Source organism: Grampus griseus (assembly GCF_964374135.1).
Source record: "Grampus griseus genome assembly, chromosome: 14".
Lineage (NCBI taxonomy): Eukaryota > Metazoa > Chordata > Mammalia > Artiodactyla > Delphinidae > Grampus > Grampus griseus.
This window is the reverse complement of record NC_139008.1, coordinates 8,537,254-8,550,798: the sequence shown is the minus strand read 5'-3', so window position 1 is coordinate 8,550,798 and position 13,545 is coordinate 8,537,254. Positions and strand designations below refer to the sequence as shown.

The window sequence follows — 13,545 nt, the reverse complement described above, 5'->3', positions numbered from 1 at the left end:
TACACACTACTATATATAAAACAGATAATCAACAAGGACCTACTGAATAGCACAGAGAACTCTGCTCAGTATTCTGTAATAACCTATATGGGAAAACAATTTGAAAAAGAATGGATATATGTATATGAATAACTGAACCACTTTGCTGTACACCTGAGACTAACACAGCACTGTAAATCAGCTATATCCCAATATAAAATAAAAATTAAATTAAAAAAATTAAAAACAGGGACTTCCCTGGTGGTCCAGTGGTAAAGAATCCACCTTCCAATGCAGGGGACACGGGTTCAATCCCTGGTCAGGGAACTAAGATCCCACGTGCCGCGGGGCAACTAAGCCCAAGCACCACAACTACAGAGCCCACACGCCCTGGAGCCTGCATGCCACAACTAGAGAGAAGCCCGCGCGCTGCAACGAACAGCCCACGCCCCAATGAAAGACCTCTCATGCCTCAACAAAGATCCCACGTGCCGCAACTAAGACCCGACACAGCCCAAAATAAATAAGTAAATTAATTAATAATAAATAAAGCTTTTTAAAAAAAATTAAAAACAAAACTACCCTTTGATCCAGCAATCCCACTTTTGGTATATATCTGAAGGAAATGAAATCACCATCTTGAAGACATATCTGCACACGCCCCCCCGCCCCAGGATCATTTGAGCATTATTCACAAAGACATAGAAATGACCTAAGTGTCCATCAATGGATGAATGGATAAAGAAAATATGGCATATATACACAATGGAATATTGTTCAGCCATAAAGAAGAAGGAAATCCTGTCATTTGTGACAACATGAATGGATCTTGGGGCCATTGTGCTAAGAGAATAAGTCAGAAAAAAACAAATATTGCATGATTTCACTCATATGTAGAATCTAAAAAAGTGAAAGTCGGGACTTCCATGGCAGTCCAGTGGTTAAGACTCCACACTCTCAATTCAGGGGGCACAGGTTCTATCCGTGGTCAGGGAACTAAGATCCCACATGCCACACAGCGTGGCCAAAAATCATAATAAAATAATAAAATAAAATAAAAATTAAAAAGCGAAACTCATGGAAACAGAGTAGAGTGGTTGTTGCCAGGGGCTGTGGGGGTGAGGGAAATGGGGAGATGTTGGTCACGGTTATAAACTTCCAGATATAAGGCAAATAAGTTCTGGGGATCTAACGTACAGCATGGTGACTACGGTTAACAACACAGGGCTTCCCTGGTGGCGCAGTGGTTAAGAATCCGCCTGCCAACGCAAGGGACACAGGTTCAAGCCCTGGTCCGGTAAGATCCCATACGCTGCGGAGCAACTAACTCCTTGTACCACAATTGCTGAGCCTGCGCTCTAGAGCCCACAAACCACAACTACGGAAGCCCACGCGCCTAGAGCCCGTGCTCTGCAACATGAGAAGCCACTGCGATGAGAAGCCCACGCACTGCAATGAAGAGTAGCCCCCACTCGCCGCAACTAGAGAAAGCCCACGCACAGCAACGAAGACCCAATGCAGCCACAAATAAATTTATTTTTTAAAAATACAGTATTATGTACTTGAAAGTTGCTAAGAAAGTACATCTTAAATGTTCTCATCTCACACACACACAAAAAATGGTAATTACCTGAGGTGACGGATGTGTTACTCTTATGGTAATCATTCTGCATATATGTGTATCAAGTCATCTTGTTGTAAACCTTAAATTTACACAATGTTATATGTCAATTATATATCAAAGCCAGAGGGAAAATTACAAAATTTGATTGTTTCCAAGGAAAGATTATTAGAGCACCAATCAGGTGTTTAGAAACAATTATCATCAAATAATAAGACTCATCTTACAAACAAGTTGGAAAACAGCCAGAAAAGCATGCCAGTCGAAGACTGTTCTCAAAGCATGCCTCCAGGAGACTGAGAACGAATGGGAATTCCCCTAACGGTTTCTTGGGTGGCCTATTACGGCTCAGATGTCCGTAATAAAACAGTGGCTACATATTTGTTGTTGTCATGGATTGAAAACTTACCTGTTACGTTTAGTAAAATAAAACCTAGGCATAACCCCAAAAGAAAAAAAAAAAAGAAATCCACTAACATTGTATGAACTGATGTTTCTAATATGATCTGTTTAGAGACCCCTTTGTTCCCATCAGTTTTCCATGGGAAATGCTAACCTATATAATTTCAAAGGTCAAACCAGCTCTAAAATGCCTCTGGCTCCAAGTCTGACTCAGAAATAACATCTTAAGTACCTCAAGCTCTTTTGCTGTCCACTTGAGCCTTTCAGAGCCTTCTGGCTTCAGCACATCTCGCCTCACCGTGAACCTACCACAAGCCCGCATTCCTCCCAAACTGTTAGCCTCAAAAGCCTTTATCAATGAGCAGACACCACGCTGAGCCAACCCTCAAGTTTGTGAGACACACGGCCCTTCTACATGCAGGCAGGCCCACTACTTGCGGATGTGACCCAAAGCACTCCCCAGGGTTCAGGGTGATCCCGCCCAGGACGCTCAGCTTGCCGGTGGCCAAATGAAATCCTTCCGGTTTCTTTCGGAAAATCTCACACAATACCCACCACAAATCTGTCAACTCTTCCTGACACTTTCAAACCAGCTTCCTTTGTGGTTGTAACAGCTGTGCGGAAGAGGGTGTGGGACGGATAAAAGAAGCTCTGCTGTTAATTCTAGAGGACACGATTTTGACAACCACATTGACAAATGTAAAAGAAACTGGTGTCACAAATTAACATGCCCAAACCGAGCCCACTGCCTTCCCCTGACACTGCCACCGCCTCCTCCTGTGTCCCCTTCTCAATGAGCCACACCACTGGCCACCTGTCACCCGCACCTGAACTGTGGCATTATTCTAGACTCCTCCCTCTCCCATACCCCCTGCCCCATGTCTAATCGAAGCCGTTTCCTAAGTATTTCTTGAATCTGTCCTCTCCTCTTCATCCCTGGCTCCTAGCAGGTCTCCCCAGACCCACTCTGCCTGCATTGGTCTGGGCTCTGCTCTGCAATCAGAGTTGACCTTTCTAAAGGGCAATCTAACCAGGTGCCCCTCCCCGAACTTAAAACCACTTGGTGGCTAACCAGCATCTCTCTCTAGTGTGGTCTTCACACGTGCCCTAGTCACAGAACCCCTTTGCTCAAAGTGAAATCTTATTTAAGGGGTACCACATATAAAACGGGAAATTAGAAATCACTGTGTCTAAAGGAGAGGGGCAGTCTCAGAGCCCAAATTCTGTGCCTCCATCTCCCCTCGCAGGAGTTCCTTGGGGAGCAGTAGGGACACTCCTGCTTTACACTGTGTCAGAACACGTAACAGGAAGGGAGTGGGGCTCTCACTCTTGCCCCTGAATTAATAACAAAGGTCCCAAAGTAGGGAGTGGCAAATACTTGGAACGTACATTCTAAAGAGGGCCACATACAAGCAGAGTAGAACTCACCCATCCAGGCCCTGCTAGATACCACCAGCCACCACCCTACCCCTCTTCCCGATCTACTTAAGAAGACTGGGGGCAAGGACAAGTCTCAGGTGCATACACGTCAAAACTGACCAAACTGTACATTTTAAATAGGTGCAGTTCATCCTATGCCAATTCCACCTTCCTAAAGCTTTAAAAGAAAAATAAAGAAGGTGAGGTATCAGCATGTGACGTCTTCAGATCAGAAAGAGTCCCTCCCATCACTGCAAAGCCAGTAAGGGTGCTCCTCTAGGAGCGAGGAGGAGTGCCTGGCAGGACGGGGAGGCTGGCTGTACACCTGTTGAGCTGAACATCATAGCTCAGTGGAAGAAGGAGAAGAAGGCCTTTGGAGAACTTGACATATATATAGCCTGCATTTGGCAACAGGTATGACCCCAGACACAGGTCCCTAGCTTTTCACACAGGCCGACTGGAGCAGCCAAGCCAGCAAGGCAAGAAGGGGCCTCCTTCCCTACTGTCACACTCCCCTGTGGCTCATTCTGGGATTCAGGTGAAAGAATATGGACGTGGTGGGAGGTCATGAGCTACCAAGGGAAGGGAAGGGCATTGGGGGTACTCCTGTCAGGAATTCTCAGCTGGCTCTCTCTGAAAGATGCTCAGTAACAGACGGGGCCCCCTGAACACAGCCCCAAGAAAATCAGCAACAAAGGCCAGCAGCAGCGCACAGAAGCTGGCTGGGGCAGAATGAGAAGGCACTTCCCCACCATTGACAAACAGGCAGCCACACAAGACAGGGCCCACGCTGGACCCCCAGCACCAAAGGGACCAGACCCAGAAGAGGGGACGTAAGGAGATGCCCATAAAGCTATCCCACACCCCTCCCCACTCCCAGCCCTCAGCCCCCAGCAAATGGAAGGCTGCCCAGCTCTGGAAGATGAGAAGAGAGGAGATTTGAGTTGAGATTGGAATGTTAAACTAGCCTAGATTGTACTGGACTATTTTTATGCCCTTTTCAAAAAATTACTTCAAAAACACACAAAAGTAGAGAGAATAGTATAACAAACCTTGGATCTATCACCCTTCTGCAAGCATTATCAACCAATGGCCCATTTTGTTTCATCTATACCCCTGACTCCCCAACCCTCCCCAGATTATTTTGAAGGAAATTCCAGACATCATATCATTTTAATTATAAATATTTCATTATGTATCTCTAAAAGATAGGGACTCATATTTTTAAAAACATAGCCATAATAATGTCATCACAACCTAAAGAAATATATAACAATAATATAATATCATCAAATTCCAGTTCATAGGCGCATTTCCCCCGCTGTTTTATAATATGACTAGACTGAAATTGTCCATAACCGAAAGCGGCCAGAAAGTATGGAATCTGCCCATGATGCTGCAAAGGGCAAGAATGAGAGCACAGTTGAAGGCAATTGCTGGAAAGAATGAAACCTCTGCAGGTTCACATTCCATTACATTCAGACCCTTCAAGAAACCAGATACTATAAAATGCCCCCAGGGACCAGTCCCTGCCTGCCTATCATTGCCACCCAGTTTGGCTCCAGGAAGTAAGTGCTCCTCCGGGCTCCAGACATCTGGTGCATCCCTTGGCCACACCTTATTACAACCCGTCTCCCAATTTTTACTGTATCCTCTGGACCCAGCCAGGGTTTGAGAGGCCAGACGGCTAAGGATGGCGAGGCAGCCTCGAATCATGATGGCCCTGCCTGCCCGTGTGACTTTGACCACGACCCACCATCCAGAACACGCTGCCCCGGCTCCCTGCCCTCTGAACTAACCTCATGTATTAAACACCGCCCTGGATTTTGCCTGAACCTGGCGATTATAAATTCATCATACTGGACTGGACCTCCTGGCTGCCCCAGGTTCATTCCCAAGCCATCTTTGACATCTCTTCCATCTTTTCCGTGCCATCTGTCTCCTTCTCCTCTTTTTCCAGCCCTGCTCCCTGCCCTCGGTCCCCAGGGGAAGGCCATGCTCCCATCCAAGCCTGCCTGTGCTCAGCTCCTTGCCTTACCTGTGGCATCCAGATGATCTTCTGTGTCCGGAAGAAGTGGTACATGGCCGAGAAGCTCTCGTAGCCTCCTCTCAGGATACGGATGGGGTGGCGGGCAAGGTGAGTCAGGGTTCTGCCACACTCAACGGCAGCTCCAAGCACAATTCCTAAGAGTAGAGACCAAAGAGATCAATGTCCCCTGTGTGCTCACCATTTGCCTAAAGGCCCAGTGGATAGGCACTCCATTCTGAAAAGCAATTGTCTAGAAAGCTGAAGCAAATATAAATAGAGGTGAATGTTACAATTAAAATTTAAAAAGCAATTCACCACCAAGTAAGCTGATCTTTTTCTATAAACTCCGAGATTTCATTTTTTTTTCATATTGTTGCAAGGAAGGATGATTCAGCATGAGGGGAATGTGTGTGTATATATACAATATCACATATTATATACCATACAATTCATCTATTTAAAGTATATAAATTAATGTTTTTTATTATATTCACAGTTGTGTAACCATCACTGCAGTCAATTTCAGAACATTTTAGTCACTCCCAAAAGAAACCATGTACCAGTTAGAGGGTTTCATTCCTCATTTCCCTCCAAACATCCAGCTCTAGGCAACCATTAATCTAATTTCTACGGATTGACCTATTCTGGACATTTCATAGACACTGAATTATACGATATGTGGCGTTTTGTGTCTGGTTTCTTTCACTGAGCATAACGTTTTCAAAGTTCATCTATGTTGCAGCAAGTGTCAGCACTCCATCCTTTTTCATAGCTGAATAATATTCCACTGTGTGGCTCTCCACCTTTTGTTTACCCATTTATCTATTGATGACTATTTGGATGTTTCCATTTTGTGGCTATTATGAATAAGGCTGCTATGAACATCCATGTGCAAGGTTTTGTGTGCACATGTTTAATTTCTCTTGGTATATACTGTGGACAAAGAATGTTGCTTGCCATATCAGTAAACAAAGGATGCTGCGGCCATCAAGCCATCAGCCACTGCAGCTGCCCCCGACTGTGCAATTTTCCATGAGCAGGCAAATTATATGCGTGTGGTTTTGGGGTTTTGTTGTTCTGTGGTTGTGATTTCTTACCAAGTGAGGTTGGGGGCTCCATAGCACTAAAGTGAGGTCAGGTATAGACTGCAGACGGCGCTGTCTTTACTGACCAACATTTCCTAGGATTTCAGGGTCCAGCCGACAATCCTAGGATTGCAGACTGGAGACCAACAGGATGAGCTTAGGAAAGAGGGGACAATTTCCTGGCTAAGGACCTCCTGAGAAGACTGGTTTTATTAAAGGTGGAAGCCTAGCGCCACCCAGTGACCGCTGGTGTGAATGCCCAACCCATGGAACTCCACCCATATATATTAGTCACTGAGCCACAAGCAGCAGCAAGGGGTGGTCAGCCCAAAGCAGGGGCTGAATGGAGAATGCAGTGGAGCCTCAGTGAAGCAGATTAGAACTGACCACGCTCCAGCGTGTGGCTGGAGTGACTGCACTGTTCTCCAGCATCACTACCCTGGCCTTAGGAGACCAGACAGAGCCAAACTGCCCAGGTTTGAATCCTGGCCCCAGCACTTGCTAGGTGTGGTGGTTTAAAAACTCTCTCCACAAACCTAGAAAAATGGTACAGATGAACCGGTTTGCAGGGCAGAAGTTCAGACACAGATGTAGAGAACAAACATATGGACATCAAGGGGGGAAAGCCGCGGGGAGTGGGGATGGTGGTGTGATGAATCGGGCGATTGGGATTGACATGTATACACTGACGTGTATAAAATTGATGACTAATAAGAACCTGCTGTATAAAAAAATAAATAAAATTCAAAAAAGTTCTTTAAAAAAACTGATACTAAACTTTCTTTGGGTTATTTGTATGGAAATATGTTAATATAAATGTTTCAGACATTACATGAAATTCATAAAAATCTTATATGTTCTGGTATAATATTATAAGTCATAATTCTAGTTATTATTTTAAAATGTATGTCTCAGAAATAACTAAATTTCCTTGTTAACTGCATTATTATGAACTTCCATCAACTCTTTAACCGTGGTCATTTTTAAGTCTTTGTCATTTACAGACAGTTCTGGGTGTACTGTGATGCTTTTGCAAAAATGTTCCTGTAAAAGGGTTTCATCTTCAACGAATTCATGGAAAAGACTCTGACAAGTACAGGTTTCTGGTAACTGACTATACTGCTGAACTGAATGAATAAGCGTTTTCAGAACTCTAATGGAAAACTGATGAATTCATAAAAGTGCTAACAAAAGATCAAGATGAAAAAAATTAATTACATGGGACTGAGTGAACTGATGAGGATGATTATAATTTTTGTGACTTTCCATTTGAATAAAAAAAAAAAAACTCTCCACAAATTCTTTCAAACACCTCCCTTTAAAAGGTTGAGTTTAGGGACTTCCCTGGTGGTGCTCCCAATGCAGGGGGCCCAGGTTCGATCCCTGGTCAGGGAACTAGATCCCACATGCATGCTGCAACTAAGAGTTCGCATGCCACAACTAAGGAGCCCGCCTGCCAGAACTAAGATGGTGCAACCAAATAAATAAATAAATATATATATTTTTTAAAAAGGTTGAGTTTTAATTCCCCTCTCCTTGAGGGTAGGCTGTACTCAGTGACTTGCTTCTAATGAATAGAATGTGGCAAGAGTGACTGTTTAAGTCCCAAGACTAGGTCATAAAGGGTACATGGCTGTCCCTTTCTCTCCCTCTTTCTTGGATCACTTGCTCTGGGGTATACCGGCTGCCCTGTCGTGAGGCCATCTAAGCAGCCCCATGCAGAAATCCATGCAGTGAGGAACTGAGGACTCCTAGCTATTCCCATGTGAGTGAGTCATCTCAGAGGCACATTATCTTGGCCTGGCCAAACCTTCACAAGACAGCAGTTCTGGCTAACGTCATGACTACAACCTTAGGACAGGCTAGAACCTCCCAGCTAAGCTACTCCTGAATTCCACAGAAACGAATATATAATTAATGTTTATGGTATTAAACTACAGAGTTGGGCTTCCCTGGTGGCACAGTGGTTGAGAGTCCGCCTGCCTGCCGATGCAGGGGACACGGGTTCATGCCCCGGTCCGGGAAGATCCCACATGCCACGGAGCAGCTGAGCCCGTGAGCCGTGGCCGCTGAGCCTGCGTGTCCGGAGCCTGTGCTCCGCAACGGGAGAGGCCACAACAGTGAGAGGCCCGTGTACTGCAAAAAAAAAAAAAAAAAAAAAACTACAGAGTTTTGGGGTAATTTGTTACACAGCAATAGATACCCATGGTCTCACACCTGGGGAATGAGTTACTTCACCTTCCTGGACCCCAGTTTCCTCATCAATAAAGTGGGGATGTTACCTATTAGGGCACAATTCTCCATGGTCTTTCGTGTTTCTACATAGCCTCTGAACAAAGGCACTGGCTTTTCAAGGATATGTGTATAACAAACAGCCTTGGATGACAGAGACAGTTTCTGCCTCCAGAGCCAAGGGCAGGCAGGCTTTCTGCCCATTTGTTAAAAAAGATTCAAGCCCCCTAAGCTCAGAGTTCTCCATAATACCACCCACTGCACTCTGGCTACTTTTACTGCTCTGAGAAATAAAGCCCTTTGTCTCTGACCCAGGAGCCTCATGTCTTTTGCCAGCATCCATGAACCACGGCAGGCTCACCTGTCATCTTGCACAGGAAGGAAAAAGCCCAGGCCCTTCCCAGTTCCTGGCATTGCCATCCTCATCGGGCTGCTCTGCAGACTGCATGAGGTGACCCAGGCAGAGCTCCTGGCACGTGACAAAAGTGCTCAGTAACTGAACTCATATTCTTGCTGCTGTTGTAAAAACCCACCTTGATCGCCTTCATCAGCGTTGTCATCGTCGTTGTCGCCTTTTAGGATGACATTCAGGGAGCTGGTGTTGTTATCATACACCACACAGTGTTCCACACACTCCAGATCCACAGACTCCGGGATAAGATATTCACCCGCCCTCTAAAGAAACCACAAAGGAAGGCTGCTGGCAGGAGGGTCCAGCTGAACCCGTATTCCCTGCACGCCAGCACCGGGAGGAGCCGGAGCTAGGACGGTGTCCACCTCCCTGACTACACACAGGCACGGGAGCGCTGACAGTGGACAGAGAGTCTGCTGAACTCCAAGGACCTGCCACACCCATATTCCCTCCTGGGGGAAGCTGACCACAGCTGACCGGGCCAGAGATAACTGCCGGGTCAAAGAACAGTGGTCTATGGACCAGCCCACAGCCCTTTAGGTGCCCTGGCATGAGTGCTATGAGAGCAGTCGTGGCCACCTTAACTAATGACATTCTCTGTCTGGGGGAGAGTGTTGGCGTTGGGGACCGAATCCAAACTCTGCCATGAAGAGGGCAGTGAGCAGAAGGCTTGAATGCACAGAAGTCATAAGCAAGCAGGCATCATGAGGCAGGCTGTAAGCTCAAATGGAAGCTCTGTGAGAGCAGGAACTTTTGTCCCTTTATGGCCACTGATGTATCCTGAGCGTCCAGAACAGTGCCTGGCACACAGCAGGCCATAAATATGGTTAAAGGAAGGAATGGGCAGACAGCAGCAATGAGGTCATGAGGAGGAGCTGGGGACTGGCTGAGTCATCATTATGCTGGACCACAAGGGCAGCAACAACAGGTGTCTTCTGCCAAGGAGGGGATGACCTCTCCCAGTACCAGAACTGCCCAGGACTCCAAAGGGTGTCCCAGAGCTCGGGAAGGCCCAGCTGGCAGCAGCAGAGAGGTGGGTCTTCACTTGTTCGCAATGCTTCCTGAAAGCCCCCACTACTCAGGGGAACCTGAGCCTGGCTCTGTCCCTTGTGACCTGAGCTGACTGTCGTAGAGGCCCTGACAGAGGACATTCAGGTGGGATAGGACGAGTGTGCATCTACTGTACTGCAAGGCAGAGCAGTAGGGCCCCTGGAAGTACAGACCCAGGACGTTCTCCAGGATTCTAAGGAGAGAAATCATATTCGTCTAACAGAATTGGGAGACAGGTGGTGCTCAGAGGACGAGCAGGACTTAGACAGGTGACAATGAGGGGGTAGAAGGCTCTGGGTATGGAGAAGAGCATGAGCAAAAGGGAAACGGTGAGAACAGCCCCTAGAGGCTTGAGCAGGTGGGAGCACAGGAGAGTTGTGGCCCAACATCCATTTTCACTTAATAAACATTCGCTGAGGACTCACTTGGCACTCACACTGTGCTAGGTTCTGAAATACGGAGATACAAAAAAAAAGAAAAAAACAAAAAGGGAAATGCCTGAGTTGGCCTGGAGGACTCAGAAGGGTCTCATGGGACAGGAGGCATTTGAGATGAGACTGTGAGGGCAAGTGGAAATTTGCCAGATGGACAAGGGCTGGGGGAGCATTCCAGGCTGAAGGAACAGATACCCGTCATTCATTTTTAGTTAACAAATAGGTCCCAAGCACCTCCCAGATGCCAGGGACCAGAGTGAGCACCCGGGATACAATGATGAACAAAGCATACACGTCCCTGGGTCACAGAGAGCAGTGTGTCCAAGGGACCACACATATTGTCATTTCCTAGATTGTAAGAGACCATTGGTTGTAAGATGCACCACCAATTTCATAACATTTGCAATCAGGAGTCTACACAGAAGGAGAGGTGTGTTGGCACATAACGCTACTTCAGGCAGGGCGGGGAGCAAGTGGTCCTGGGAAGACCTGAATCGGTGATCTAAAGCCCAGACCTCCCTCCTGGGCCCTGTTGCTCTCTGCGTCCCCTGCACACTGGGTTCACCTTCTCAGACCACTTTGTCCTGAAGCCTTAGTCACGACCACCAGCGATGCTCAGACTCCCATCCTCCAAACCCCACCACCAGAGCAGCCTTCCCTAATGCCAATTCTGATTTGCTGTTTTCTTCCCAGGCCAATCACCGTGGCCAGGGCCTGGATCCTATTCTAAGGAGCACCACTAGACCCCCCATGATTTAAGCAGAGAGAGGAGGAGTTCCCCTCAAAAAAGTGGAGGTGCCAGGCAGAAAAACAACAGATGTTGTGGCCACATTCATTTTCGGGGGAAAAGACTTTGTCACTTTAAGGTGCAAATCAATTGTAGGATATATTCCAACCTCAGAAGTGTTAAAATACAAGGACAAATGAGCATCTTAGACCCCAGGAAACACGGCAGGACAAGGTTGTGGAGGTGTCAGGGGAGAGTGGAAGCATGCCGGATGAGGCTGGAGAGGGAGGTGGAACCAGATCCGGTGTGTGAACACTGACTTGGGGGCTGTGTGTCCTGCTCATGCTGGGGTTCCCTTCCAGCCTTCAGGCCTGTAACCTCCTGGCCAGAAAGTAGGGGAGGGGAGGTGTGAGGTGTCAGCCTGGCCGAGGGGCTGAGGCAGAGGGAATGCCTCTTTTCCAGAGCCGGGGGTACTGCCGGAATCAAAGGAACACACAGATTTGAGAGGTGAGTTGGAAGCTGAAAGCCATACAGGACGAAGGGGCTCTGAATCAGCTGCAAAACACCAAGGAAGGCCTGAAATGGAGATGAAGAGCTAGAGTATGGAGCCAGAAAACTGAAAATCCAGAGAGGAAAAAAGCAGATAATGACACACTAGGGCGGGGAAAGGGAGGTGTTAGGAGCAAGCTTATCCCAGAAAAATACTTGAGGCAGGGCACAGGCTCCCTGGCCAGTTGTGTGGGAAAGGGCCAGAGGTGGAGTGCGCAGCAGCACGTGGCAGTGGGAACAGGGAGAAGGGGGAAATATTGCAAGACAGAATCGTGGAAGTAAAATTGACAGGATGGCTAACTGCACGTGGACAGCTGAAGCTGTAAGCCTGGATGAAATCTCTGAAGAAAGTACACTGACCAGCAGATATACAAGAACAGGGTAGTGGTTTCTTCAGGCGGCAGCAGGAGAAAATGAAGCTGAACCAAAGAGGTAGAGAAGAAACCAGGGAAGCAAGGGAGAACCTGGAAGTCAAGGAAAGAGAATGTGGTCAGGATGGGAGGGGTCAAGGTAGAGCCCAAGTGAAGGCTGCCATGCTCAGCAGTGACGAGAGAGAGAAGACTCCCTACGGGACTGGAGGGAAGGGCTTCACTGCAGGAGCGAGGCCGGTGACTGCCTGCAGGGCCCAGGCATTATAAAAGCTGGGCCGGGAATAGGAAGACAGGATGGAAACGGAAGGGAGGGTAGGGAAGGGGCTTCTGTCTCTGGGTTATACTAACTATTTCTATGGCTTGTTGTCTGTTGCCCAAGTAGAAGAGATGCTCCATGAGGCAGGGAGAATGAATTAAGGGCATCTTATATTCTGTTGTATCCCCAGGGTCTGGAACATTGCCTGGCAAGTCAAGGAATTAAAGCAACATTTGCTTAATGAAGCTGTTGACCGTGGGGGGCAGTGGGGAGACCTTAAAGAGTGTGAAACAGTGTAGGAGACCCTCATGGTGGACGCACAAGGGCAGTCCTGTCTCTGCCGCCCACAGTGTCCAGTAGTAAGTGCTGCCTCCTGGACCTCAGACACAATCTCCCATTCTCCCCACCCCCCTGTAAGGTAGCCCCAGATTCTGACTCTGCCCATATACCTTCTTCACAAGACGGGCTGTAATCACATGGCTTTCATCATACTCCCGTTTGGAACGCACATCTGAAAAGGAAAAGTATTTAACTAATAACTGCACTTGCAAAGGAACACATGACCAAACTAGAGCACTTACATCAGCATTAACATATATTTGTTTGGCAGTTAGGCAACACTTGTTGTGAATTTAAAATTCAAAGCGTGTAGCTGTCCTATTCTAGGCTACCCATATAACTCCCCTGCCCCCTCATATCCACACCCATATCCCCCCGTAAGGAACAGTGAGACTCCGCATCTATGATTTAGGGGAAGTTCTCTCTGAGGTCGAAAAAAGCAGGGAGGGGAGAAATCAAAGTCAGAGTAGCCTCATACTAAATGCTCCATGGAATTTTAGACAAATTCAGACTCTAGAGCCTAAGAGTTGAGGTTCTAATGCCCCTGTGAGGACAGAAGTTGTGGTACTGATGTCCTCTAAGTTGGGAGGAACATGGAACATAAATCCTAAAAAGAACCGTTATGCATAAATCTTAAAAA

At 47.1% G+C, this 13,545-nt stretch overlaps 1 protein-coding gene across 3 annotated transcripts in view; it reads right to left on the bottom strand.

The window, feature by feature from the left end:
- Positions 1 to 13,545, bottom strand: part of STYXL1 (serine/threonine/tyrosine interacting like 1) — a 63,444-nt gene that overhangs the window by 20,261 nt on the left and 29,638 nt on the right. For 2 of the 3 annotated variants that reach the window (XM_082669917.1, XM_082669916.1), the window contains exons 3-5: positions 13,016 to 13,077; positions 9,301 to 9,442; positions 5,460 to 5,605 (exon numbers count right to left, since the gene is read on the bottom strand). In XM_082669917.1, coding sequence (XP_082526043.1) covers positions 5,460 to 5,605; positions 9,301 to 9,442; positions 13,016 to 13,077 — 350 coding nt within the window. Of the gene's footprint in view, positions 1 to 5,459; positions 5,606 to 9,300; positions 9,443 to 12,299; positions 12,344 to 13,015; positions 13,078 to 13,545 lie in introns of those variants that run through there. The other variant, XM_082669918.1, reaches the window with a different exon arrangement.